The sequence below is a fragment of the Anguilla anguilla genome, chromosome 1, assembly GCF_013347855.1.
Source record: "Anguilla anguilla isolate fAngAng1 chromosome 1, fAngAng1.pri, whole genome shotgun sequence".
In the NCBI taxonomy this organism is placed as follows: Eukaryota; Metazoa; Chordata; class Actinopteri; order Anguilliformes; family Anguillidae; genus Anguilla; species Anguilla anguilla.
This window is the reverse complement of record NC_049201.1, coordinates 58,805,623-58,818,278: the sequence shown is the minus strand read 5'-3', so window position 1 is coordinate 58,818,278 and position 12,656 is coordinate 58,805,623. Positions and strand designations below refer to the sequence as shown.

General features: G+C 43.3%; 1 protein-coding gene across 2 annotated transcripts; it reads left to right on the top strand.

The window, feature by feature from the left end:
• Nucleotides 1–1,182: 1,182 nt before the first annotated feature.
• On the top strand, nt 1,183–11,581 carry cnot10 (CCR4-NOT transcription complex, subunit 10). 2 transcript variants are annotated; one of them, XM_035392118.1, is made up of 19 exons: nt 1,183–1,508; nt 2,156–2,250; nt 2,376–2,537; nt 2,946–3,096; nt 3,436–3,572; nt 3,949–4,035; nt 4,198–4,281; nt 5,161–5,278; nt 5,506–5,655; nt 5,871–6,073; nt 6,371–6,492; nt 7,692–7,868; nt 8,733–8,813; nt 9,211–9,324; nt 9,713–9,843; nt 10,145–10,180; nt 10,514–10,641; nt 10,840–10,915; nt 11,084–11,581. In XM_035392118.1, the coding sequence occupies exons 1-19, from the start codon at nt 1,490–1,492 to the stop codon at nt 11,236–11,238; spliced, it is 2,226 nt and encodes a 741-aa protein (XP_035248009.1). In that variant the 5' UTR covers nt 1,183–1,489; the 3' UTR covers nt 11,239–11,581. The 2 variants fall into 2 exon arrangements, with proteins under 2 accessions (XP_035248009.1, XP_035247999.1); XM_035392108.1 differs by having other exon boundaries at nt 3,433–3,572.
• The last annotated feature ends 1,075 nt before the right edge of the window (nt 11,582–12,656 follow it).

Sequence of the window (12,656 nt, the reverse complement as noted above, 5' to 3'; positions counted from 1 at the left end):
TAGAGTTGAAATAATTTCATTTACTAGGTCACGGAATTAGAGAGAGAGAAGAGTCCAGAATGTTTTATAGAACTTTGCAGGTAATCTGTGCAAACCAGGGAACCTACCATGTGGAATGAGTGATAGTGTTTGATGTAATTCACTGAAGAATGGAAAATCAATATCCATAGCTGTGGAGAGTTTTGGGAAAGAGATGTTTTTTAAAAACTGTCTGATATCATTGAGTTCACTGAGATTTACTGGGGTCAAAAGCCTTTGTCAGAATGATCTAAAGATATAATTTATTTCATGGGGGTGGTTGTTTTGTTTCCCCTTTTTATCTGTCACTGTGGTAAAAAAATTAAAAATACATTTTTACAGAACTCTGCATAGTGTGTATGTTTGTCAGACAAGTGGAACTGTCAGTCTGTCACTCAGAACTCTGTGACTGAACTTTACTGTACCAGTGCTAGCCATCAAATCATCTGATTGCAACCTACTGCGCCTGCTAGTCGGTTAGGTTACTTACTGCTCGATTTGAAGGGGGTGATTTGTTTACGTTAGGGCTCCATTAAATGAAATGATATTTGGTGCTGTATTTCTTTTTTTTTCGAGTGTCAAATTTCCCTTTTCCCCTTTTTATCTGTCACTGTGGTAAAAAAAAATTAAAAATTAAAAAAAACTTGGACTTCTGATTGAAGTTGGTTAAATTTGCATTTTGCCTGAAGTACATTATTGTGGTTAACTTCGGTTTGGAAAGTATTGTATATTATTTGAAGATCTTTTAATTGCTTTTTACTTATTCAACATGCTTCCTATTTTTTTCATTTTATTGCATGAATATGATATCATTTTGCATGAAGTGACTGTCTTCCGGGGAGTTAAGCTATTTAATTAGAGAAATGTCTTCCATTCTCTTTACTGATGTGTTCCTACTTTACTTAATACATGGCAGTATAAAATAGTGCTTATTATTGCAAATGTTGTTTGGGCTTGTGTTTTTTTTATTATTACAGAATACAGACAGGGCATATTGTTTTTCCCACACAAGAAAAAACAAGTTTAGGCCTGCAACAATTTATAGAAATGGTATTACCGCAAATATTCTAGTATTTTGTCTCCAGTCCAATAGAGGGCGCGCGATCAATCGAGCGTTTGAATTTTTGTCTGCGTCAATGCTTTGCGCTTTGGTTTCCACTGGGAAATATTAATGGCGGAATTATAAAAAAACACCGAAGGTTCATCTAGCCGGTTGCGCTGTTCGAGACATATTTGTTGGTTAAGCGAATAGCTTGTTGTGAAATAAATGCTTTAATATTTTTGTTCCTAGCTACAGTAGTAATTGACGTGCTAATTCCCGCTTGGAAAGCCGTTTTGATTGCTGATTTATTAGCAAACTGACCTACCTAGTAAGGCGTTGGTTGGCTAGTATAGTTTAAGTTAGTTCCAAGGTAACGTTAGGTACCTAGCTAATGATAGCTGTCTAACTTCATACACAATTTTGGCAGAAATGGCAGACAACAATACAGGTTAGGACGGATTATATGCTTAACACTGCACTGTTGAATTGTTAAAGTCATGAATGGTTAGCTGCGATCAGTTATTTCCACTAACCTGAGATGTTTATTGTTTAACATTATTTGCTAGCTATGTAATCACCAAAGTTATTGGCAGATTGTGTTTAAAATGATAACCAACGTTAAGAACTGTTCATATAACTATCTTGGTGGTTAACTGTAAATATATGTCATTGTCAGCTGCGTTACCATATGAGCGTATAATGTTAGGAGTCTGGACGGCTTACTTTCACATTTAATGTCAGAGAAAATCAAGTTAATGTAATATTCACACGTTTAGGTATTACACAGTTTTTCAAGCGATGCCGCTTTACCTGTGTTGGTAAATAATTGGCAGGTAGCGGGCTTTTGTTCAGTCTTTTGTTAGCGAGCTGGCAAGATGGGTCATTCTTGCATGTCAATGAGGAGAACGAGTATATTTTTTACTGTACAACGTCACCATTAAGACGTTTAATGAAAATACGAAAAAGAAATTCCAACTGTAGTTCGGTGCATGCTATTGAGCAACTCTATCTGTGTAGCCTATCACGCCACTAACTATTTATTGTTCTGATAACTTATTTCAAACGCAGCTACTGACTTGTGCAATGTATTAACAGAACAAGCAGCTGAAATGAAGCAGGACAATCATGCGTCCAGTGGGAGTACAGACCAAGAGAAAGAACTGGCAGTTAACGCGTTTGATGCTTTTTCGGTAGGTAACGGTTGGCTTCATACGTTTGGCAAGGATTGGATGTAGCGAAGCAACAGTACTAATTAGAAGTTCGCTGGAATTGGATTTAGCAAAAGGTTAATGTATTTTTCTCTCTGCGTTCACAGTCTGGAAACTACGACGACTCGGTGAAGCACCTCGAAGCCCTACAAGAGTTAAACAAGGAAGATTATAAAATAGCAATGAACAAGGCCATAGGAGAATTTTACAAAAGCGGCCAAACAACCACGGACACCTTAAAACAGACACTCCTAGCAATGAAAAACCAGGTGATGCAATACATGAAAAAATGTTTGTTTTGTTTTTTTGTTTTTTACCTTGGTTAAGTAAGTTTTCACTAATTAAATGGGTATAGCATGATATTTAGGGAACTGGGCTTGGAACTCCAAGGTTTGTAGGTTTGATTCCGAGGTGGGACATAGTCATTGTATCCTTCAATAAATATCTAGCTGTATGTGTGGGTTGTATGTACGAGGAATGTAAACTGTGTCTGAATGAAAGCATCTGCTAAATGCTTAAATATTAAACAGTACTAATAATTTGCACAGCCGTTTCCCTAGTGTGTGGTGGTGGATTTGCTGTAGAGTACATTCAAAGGATGCAGCAACAAGGTGTGATTGTATGTTACACTTCAGATGATATTGTCTTACTCACCCTTATTGATTTTCCCCCATTAGGTTCATACAGCTGTTGAAGACATTGATGGTTTGGATGATGTTGAAAACAGCATCCTTTACTACAATCAAGCGATCGTACACTACCACCTGAGGCAATACTCAGAGGCAATTGTGATTGGAGAAAAGCTATACCAGTTCTTGGAACCTTTTGGTATGTTTTGTAAGCATATGAAGTTAAATGTATGGTGCTGGTTGACTGAATGTAGATGTAAAAGGGGAAATGAAATGGCAAAAAGAGGGTGGTCACCTTCATTGTAAAACAGTAGAAGTCACTGCAGGGAGAGTGTTTAGCTCTTAGGTTAGTAAGCGTGTCTTTCCTGCACTGAGTGTGATGAGTCACCTTCATTGTAAAACAGTAGAAGTCACTGCAGGGAGAGTGTTTAGCTCTTAGGTTAGTAGCGTGTCTTTCCTGTGTGATGGTGTGTTAAGTGCTGCGGGTGAAGTCGGGCAGCAGTGTGGCATGGCTTGATGGTGTCATTTGTCCTAGAAGAGAAGTTTGCTCAGGCAGTGTGCCTCCTGCTGGTGGATCTGTATCTGCTCACCTTCCAGCCGGAAAAGGCTCTCCATCTTCTGGCTGTGCTGGAGAAACTCACCGTTCAGGGGAACAACAAGAATGGCAAGACGGAGGTGAGTGGCCTCTAGTTGTCTTTTCTGCACTTCCTATTCTAGGCTGTCTACCCAAATTCTGATATTACATACTATGTACACATGCTCTTGGCAGCATGTACTACTGTCATATGTTATTAGCAAGTACATACCACCAAAGTTCCAAGTATCGGAAACAGAACTTATGTCACAACATTCCCTTGCCATGAAACTTGTCCTGTATGTATATTGAGTCAATTTGAATAACATTTCTTAAGGATTTCAAAAGAGATCAGCAGTATTACTCATAATATTTATTTTGCTATATTCAATATAATGACAAAGAGGAAATGGACGTCTGGGACATTTGTGCTGTGTACGAGTTTCATAAATTGTACTGGGGCTTTCATCTAAACAGGCTGCAAACAGCAGTAACAAAGATGGTGGCAACCAGAAGGCTGACTGCACAGCTGTGATTGAAGCTGCAAAGTCAAAAATGCATCAGGTAAGTCACTGGAAAAACCAGAAACAATGAATCCACGGGCAATGGATTGTTTATTTTATTCGACTAGTACAGAACTGGAATAAAACCGGATTTTGCCGGCTGTGAGATGGATGGTGTTTTTGTACGATGTGCTGACCGGTGATGTCACTGTTGTCTTTGCAGTATAAAGTCCGAGCCTACATCCAGATGAAGTCACTGAAGGCGTGTAAGAGGGAGATCAAGTCTGTGATGAACACAGCAGGAACTGTGAGTGTGTTCAGCCTGACTTATGTGTGCTATGGGTAAACATCTGAAAATCACAACTGACCTGTTTGAAAAGATGATACCATCTTTTTTCTTATGTATATCATAAACAAATATTTTAAAACCTTTGAGTCTCTATGTGAGTGTCGGTAACTATGCTTGTTCATCTTCAGAAACCTGGTCTTTAAATAGTTTCGATATACTTTCTTGTAAATCGTGTAGATCAAGAAATTATATCAGTGGACATGTCAGGAATCACTTGTTTTCTCAAACAATGATGTGACAATGGCAGCACACATAACCCATGTGATGATTTGTTTCTATTTTAAAATGCTTATGGTAATAAAGTATTCATAATAATGTCACTAGATGTGTGTTCACACACAACTGCTAACTGTTCATTTGAAGTTCACAGACTGATGATAATTGGCTTCATCTGTCAAATCTTCACCAGTACATAAGTGTGATGTCAGTCACAATTAAGATATTAATTTTCACCTTGCAAAGAAATGTGTTTACCTACCTTAAGGATATACTATGCAGGATTTTTACCTTGAAAATATTATAAAAGAACCATGCTCAGACATATCTATGATGTTCTGGCAGTCTTTCTGTGCATATTTCTCGAATACCTGCTCCTTTGCCTGTAATTTATAAGATGTGTTTGGGACATTTTTGGGCTTGATGCTCTTTTCTGTGGGGTTTTCTATTTGTGGGCTTGGCAAAAAATTTCAATTATGAAGAGGACAGAGGAGGAGACTTCTTTGATTGTAAACACAGGACCACAGCAGGGCTAAAAATCCTGCATACTATGCCTTTAACAGCAGCATTCTCATCTGGAGGCAGGTGTGTAAATATGACTATTTGTATCCTCCTCCCTAGTCCGCTCCGTCCCTCTTCCTGAAGAGTAACTTTGAATATCTCAGAGGAAACTACAGGAAAGCTGTGAAACTGTTAAACAGCTCCAACATCGCAGAGCACCCTGGAGCTCTGAAGACAGGTAACTATGCTTTGTCCCTCTTTATGTGTCTTAATACTGGACCATGATCCTCTTCAAAGCCCTAAGTCTAATACAGTGCCTCTTGTCCCATTACATGTTATTCAGCTCAACAGTAAGTTCTAAAGCACAGATGATTTAGTTTTTTATGAAATGTTTTTATTTTATCTTTATTGTAATATTATAATTCCCATGATGTGGTAAGGTTTTTTTTTTTTCCCTGTTCCTAGGGGAATGTGTTCGCTGTATGTTTTGGAACAACCTGGGCTGCATACACTTTGCGATGGGGAAGCACAATCTGGGCATTTTCTACTTTAAGAAGGCTCTGCAGGAAAATGACCACACGTGTGCACAGATCGGGCACGGTGGCAATGGCCAGAGTAAGTGTCGCCCCCTGGTTACGAGGGATGGAAGTACAAAAAATTACTAAACGCCAAATTAATTAAATTGCACTGAAATTAAATGTTGTTGAATGTTGTGGAAATCTCAGAATTCTGAACCACCTCCGTTTGCAAAGGTTTGGTATCTGAGGTCCTGCTGTACGTTTACGATGCTCAGTGTCACACTTTCCTCTCCGCCGTGTGTGTCATTGCAGCAAAGTCATTCTCTGGCGTCCCCATGTGTGCCCTCTTGGCTAACAAGCGCTATGAGCTGCTCTATAACTGCGGGATCCAGCTGCTGCATCTAGGGCGCCCCCTGGCGGCATTCGAGTGCCTGATGGAGGCTGTGCAGGTGTACCACTCGAACCCGCGCCTGTGGCTGAGGCTGGCAGAGTGCTGCATCTCTGCCAATAGGGGGGTAAGTGAAGATATGGAGTGTGTCCATTCACTCTGGTGAATCAGTTCATGTGTTAAATGTAACTTAATGGCACTAGTATTCATAATATAAATGAAATGGTACCTTTAGCCCGTAATACTGTTATGAGTAAAAGAAGGGTGGAAGAGATATTTGTGGTTTGTGTTTCTTGGTTTGTCCCTCAACTTTTTTCATCATCTTCTCCCTCCTTTCCCCTCTCTCCTTCACTCCTCCCTCTCCTCCCTGTAATCCCCCTCTTTTTTCTGTCACCCCCCCCCCCCCCTTCTGTGGTCTATTCAGAGCTCGGAGCAGGAGACCAAAGGTCTGCCCAGTAAAAAGGGCATAGTCCAGTCCATCGTGGGTCAAGGCTACCATCGCAAGATTGTCCTGGCCTCTCAGTCCACACAGAACACAGTGTACAGGTCAGGAAAACAGCACATCCTCCTGGTCTCTGCTGTGTGTTACGTTCTTATCCAGTGTTACATTAAGAAATGTTTTCAGGTTTTTTAAATAAATCCAGCCTCAATTTATTGGCCTTTCTCCTGACCAGCAGGTGGTGCTGCATTACAACATGTGCAGTAATATTCTGAAACTGACTGAACTTGTCAGTTGCCAGGTTTAGTCTTGGCTTGAAGTGAACTTTCTGACAGGTTCATTTGAATCATAACCACTGCTTTCAGAGCAGTGTCTCATGCCAGGTGCTGTCAGTTAAAGGGTATGTTTGTGAATGGATAGAGCGGGTGAGCTTCTGTGACAGCCTGGGGTGCATCTCCATTATTTCACTATGTGAATATGCATGGATACATTTACACAACCAACCATTTCCAAAGGACGTAGTTATTACCAAAAGATTAGATTTCAGCAAAATATTTGTTTTTCCAATATGAACACTGAACACTGTAAAAGAATGACTATGAAGCGACATTCATTTCACTAATGTACGGAAATATTTCTGTCAGATGCAATGAACTGGCAATAGAATGTAGGCTGTCACAGCACACTGTATGAGATTCAGACATTAGGAAAATCGGGATTCTGGAATTACAATAAATTCTGTATACTATGAGATGTTGATCTAATGTTGCTGATTACATATTAGTGTCTCAATGCTAACCACAATGTGTTTGTACAGGCTACTGTGAATGCAACTACTTGTTGGGTACTTTAAACTTACAAGCTATTTTGATGCTTTAAATGGTCTGACCATATGTACAATCTGTGATTGGCTGTCGGACTATTTGTGGGCTTGGCAAAAAAATAACGCTTATGATAAGGCTGTTTTATCAATAGTAGACGTTGACTTTGATGTCGGAGAAGTAGATAAGCTGTCCCAGTTTTCTTAATGCCTCCTCACTCTCTCCTTTCCTCCACTTGTCTCCTCCCTTCCTGTCCTCCACGTACTTCGGGGTCGGAGACGAGTGGTAGTGGGGGAGTGGAGGAAAGGAGGTGAGGAGTGAAGTGTAATGGGACACCCTGGAGTTTATGACAGATGTTAGTCCTGCGCTGAAGTGAATAGGGTCTGCCAGAAGGGGGCGTGAGTGAGTTTTACAGTGGAAAGATGAGTGAAACGTCGCCGTTGTAACTGATGTGGCTGGTGGGCGCGGCGGGGTCCTCGCTGTAGTGACGGGCAGTCTGCGGCCATCCCTGTGGCCAGTATGGAGTTTGCTGCCATCTGCCTGCGGAACGCGCTGCTCCTCTTGCCGGAGCTGCAGCAGGAGGCGAAGAGCGACTCCGGCTCCAAGAGCTCCAGCCTGTCCGGCAGCACGGAGAGCGGCAGCGAGAACAGCGAGGCCTGCAGGTCAGCCGCACGCAAACAAACAAACATAAAAAAAGAACTATCCCGCAGGTTTAAAGTCAAGACATGAAATTGTGAAATTGTGTGTTCTGTGGGGATAGATTGTAGTTTAGAAGTGCTTTCTTTGGCAGTGGTTTCTAATGAACGCTTTCTAAAATAAAGGCACAGAGTATTGTACTGCTAGCTAATTCATGCTTTCATCTTGGTGCTGTCATGTCATAGTTTTATAGATACACTTTAAACATTACTAGTTATCTCAATGAAATTAATTTCAGTTGCACATCCACACAAATTTGAAATGTTAGCCTTGATGGGCCAACCCACTTGAACGAAGCTTTAGATCAGGTTTGGGTTAGTTTTGGGTTTCGCAACTTTTTAGGACAAGTTCCTTATTTCATTCACAAACCGATTATGCTTGTTTGACATGTTGATTACAGGCTTGTAGCACTAATTGAGGTCAGCTATATTGGATATTCTGCATTTTTGTCCTGTTTTGTTGAGCTCTGAGTGCTATGGACAGGGTGTAGTGTATAGAGTTCCTGCTTTACTTGAATGTTCAAGAGAACCTAAATCACTGGAAAGATTGACTGAAGTACTTGCTGCATTTGGAGGCTGGTTGGCCGTGTACCTATGTCAAGCTGTGTATACACACACACACACACACAGACAGACAGACACACACACGCACTCAGACACACACACACACAGACAAGCATACATACAGACAGACAGACAGACACACGCATGCATACACACACACACACACGGACAAGCACACATACAGACAGACACACACACACACACACACACAGACGTAGTTGTCATGTCTTTAATGTGGTCCTGATTGTGTCCCTTTGTGTGTGACAGTGGGAAAGGCTCTGACGGGGACAAGCTGATTCCTGCCGCCCCTTCCTCCCCCCTCAGGAAGCAGGAAGTGGACAACCTGAGGTAAGGCCCTCCTGTCCTGCTCTCTGTAAAACACCTGCAGGAGAAACGTCTTCCTGCTTGCCTGAGGTTTATATACAGCCTTATGTGCTGTAACTCAAGGTTCTCTGTGACTCCTCTGTGGTGTAACTCTAGGTTCTCTGTGACTCCTCTGTGCTGTAACTCTAGGTTCTCTGTGACTCCTCTGTGCTGTAACTCTAGGTTCTTTGTGACTTCTCTGTGCTGTAACTCTAGGTTCTCTGTGACTCCTCTGTGCTGTAACTCTAGGTTCTCTGTGACTCCTCTGTGCTGTAACTCTAGGTTCTCTGTGACTCCTCTGTGCTGTAACTCTAGGTTCTCTGGGACTCCTCTGTGCTGTAACTCTAGGTTTGTGACTCTGACTCCTCTGCTGTAACTTTAGGTGCTCTATCCTGGCCTGTAGTGCTTACGTAGCCCTGGCACTGGGAGACAACCTGATGGCCCTCAACCACGCAGAGAAACTCCTTCACCAAAGCAAACTGTCCGGGTCCCTTAAGTATGACCCCCCTCTCTTTCTCCTTGTCTGTCTGTGAGATTGTGTTTATTTTATTAATGTAACAAATATATTTATTTTGTAAATATATGGCTGCTTTCACAGGCCCTCATACACAGAGTCTCTTACACAGGGCCTCTTACGCAGAGCCTCTTGCACAGGGTCTCTCTCACAAGGTCTCTTTCACAGACCCCGTAATGCAGGGCCTTGCAAACCCGCAGCTTGCGCAGCCAACACAGAGCAGCGTAGCAGTGTAGTCATGCCTGTGACCTTGCCAGTCTGCGTGCGTTTGCGTGACCGTGTTCGCGCCTGTGACCATGTTCGCGCCTGTGACCGTGTTTGCGCCTGTGACCGTGTTCGCGCCTGTGACCGCGTGTCTGTGCGGCGGCAGGTTCCTGGGGCACCTGTACGCTGCCGAGGCGCTGATCTCTCTGGACCGGATCTCAGATGCCATCGCACACCTGAACCCAGAGAACGTGAGCGACGTGTCCCTGGGGGTGTCATCCAGCGAGCTGGACCCAGGTAACCTGCCCACCGTCTGCATCAGCCCCAGCCGCTTCCTTCCAAACCCCGTCTCTCTTCTGCTCCCTCCCTCTCCCCCCCTCTGCCTCTCTCTCTCTATTCCTTCTCTCAGATCATTCAGAAATAGTCTGGTAAAACTATGAAGTGATTGCTTTATGTACTGTTTTAACTCTTCACAATTAGTAAGAATGTATTCGCATTTTTCATAATTATGGAGGGGCTCTGTTTAGTGCACGTGGTAAAATATATACTGGTTATATACTGTTAGTTTGCAGCTCTGATCATACCTGTTGCTTTACAGGGTCTGACAAAGGGGACCTGGAGCCAGTGGAGTCCTGTGAGTCACTGCCCTTAAGCAGCTGTGTGTGTGCATGTGTGCTGACTGTGTCCTAACTACCGTGTCCTCAAAGTTTGTTCTGTCTACTAAGCATACAGTGTACTGTTTAGTGCATGTTTTTTTGTACATGATGGCCAGTATGCGAAACATGTCCTCCATACCATTTTCCAGCTTCACTGTGGAAGCATCATAATGCGTTCCGCTCTTGCGCACGTGTCTTGGTTTTTGTGTGACCTGTGCGTACGCTCGTTCGTGTAACATGCGAGTGCGTTTGCGTGACGCGTGTGTATCTGTGCGATGCACGTGTGTGTGTGTGTGTGTGTGTTCCTGCAGCGGGGAAGCCGACCCCCGTGTGTTACCCCAGCACGGTGAGCTCTGCCCGCGCCATGATGCTGTTTAACCTGGGCAGTGCCTACTGCCTGAGGAGCGAGTACGAGAAGGCCCGCAAGTGTCTGCACCAGGTACGCGCGCACGGGCCGGGTCATGGGGGTTCCCCTCAGATCCATACCGCTCTTCATACAGGGCCATCCCAGAGAACACTGTCACCGTACCGATGAGTGCACTGCTCGTAATTAACAAAGCTGTGTGCTGTTGTGTGAGGAATTTTCCTTAATGGTGTGGAGGTGTTCTTGCTCTAACGCTCGACTTGATTGGTCCAGGCTGCTTCCATGGTTCAGACGAAGGAAATCCCCCCTGAAGCCATATTGCTGGGTGTGTACCTGGAGCTGCAGAACGGTGAGGCTTTTGCATATACATGTATATCATTTATACATTTTTCAATTTGTACATATATATCATTTTTTATTTTATGCATTTTGTATCTTTGTGAGAAGGTGATCCGAGCATCAGTCACTGTTTATAAATTAGTCCTCTCTCCCTCCCTCCCCACCCCCCAACCCTCAGGAAACACACCCTTAGCCCTGCAGATCATAAAGAGGAATCAGCTCCTCCCCTGGGGAAAGTCGTCGTCTCCTGACGTGCGGAAGAAACCAGCCGCCTTCCAGCCCGTGCAGCCCATCCAGATGCCCTCGTCCTTCACGCAGGTTCAACGGAAATGATCCTGGACCAGCTCTCCCAACGACCAGTCCAGACCTCAGACAGGATGTGTTGAAGGTGGATACTGATTCAGGATCAGAGCTCCATGGAAACATTTAGCCAAACGCCACCAGTGTCCAGTGGCACCTTTTCCTCACACGTCACTTAACACCCATCCCACTAAAAAGACAGAGAGGTTCTTCAGTGACCTCAGCTGCATGGCAGAGGATTGTGGTTTTTTCTTTGTTTTAAATCCGGAAAATTCCAGGAGGAGCAGGCCTTGCTCCTCCCACAGATTGTAGTACTCCCCTCTCCCTGAGCTTTCTGGTGACTCAAAATCAAAAATAAAAATTTATTTACACATAACATGCTTTTGTGTAACTGTTTTTAAGGGTAATTCTTGTGGATATATCTAGATCACAAAGTTTGTGAATGAAAAATGATGAAACTGCCACTCTCATTGTGGCATAAATCTTTTCCCTACTCTTTTATTGTGAAAAATGAAAAAGAAATAGATGGAGTTCTGCATGATGTGTCTGAATGAACACGGTTTCCTGTGCTGAGCCCGAGGTTACTGGAGCATGTGAGTCCCTGGGCGATGTCCCAAGCGGACAGCGTGAGTCAGTCACCCCCCACCCCCACCCGTCCCCCTCCACCTCGCAGTGGGAAGCTCCATCACCTTGGCAGCTTTGAGGATATTTTAGAAGCAGAGGAATTTAAAACCGAGCCACGCGGCGGTTCATCCGCCGTCCAGGAAGTCAGGGCCCGTGGGACGATCAGGAGGCTCCCCAGCGACCCTCTCAGTTACAGGGAGCAGAGACGCGCCCTGAAAGAGATGGGGGGGATTACGGTAAAAGAGTCCAAAACTAGTGCTGGGCCCTTAATGGAAATCCAATCGAAGTCATGGAGCTCTGTGCTATGGAAACGTGAGTAACTAGTGTTGGGAAGTTTGATTCTTTAAAATGAATCGGTATGTTTGAGGCAGTACATGAAAGTTAATTTTGAAGTAAAAAAAACAAACACTTCATCGACTGTAGAGGTCTTCCTTAGCCTACCAGGCCCTTTGCAATTAGTGAGCTTACCAGTGCTCTATTTCTTAATGATGTTTGGAACAGCTGATTTTGGTAAGCCTAAGGCTTGGCCTCTCTGACCTTTTTTTATTTCTCTGCATCATAATGGCTTCCTTGGCTTTCAATGGCACAACTCTGGTCCTCATGTTGACAAACCTCAATAATGGACTCCAAAATGAATCAATAGCCTAGAACTGAGACAAACTGAAAGCTCTCTTACAGTATACTTGCAGTAAAGAAGCTACCGAAAAAATCAAACTAATCAGAAACACCTGAGAATCCATTTGTCCAACTATTTTGGTGTCCTGAAATTGGGGGATTATGTATACAAAGGGCTGTAATTCCTGCATTTTGAAACCAAAATGTATAAA

Bases quoted from the DNA above. Each gene is read 5' to 3' on its own strand.
- cnot10 (XM_035392108.1), top strand. The intron at 3,573-3,948 runs GTGAGTGGCCTC...TCATCTAAACAG, and splicing joins ACAAGAATGGCAAGACGGAG to GCTGCAAACAGCAGTAACAA. The intron at 10,916-11,083 runs GTGAGGCTTTTG...CCCAACCCTCAG, and splicing joins GTACCTGGAGCTGCAGAACG to GAAACACACCCTTAGCCCTG.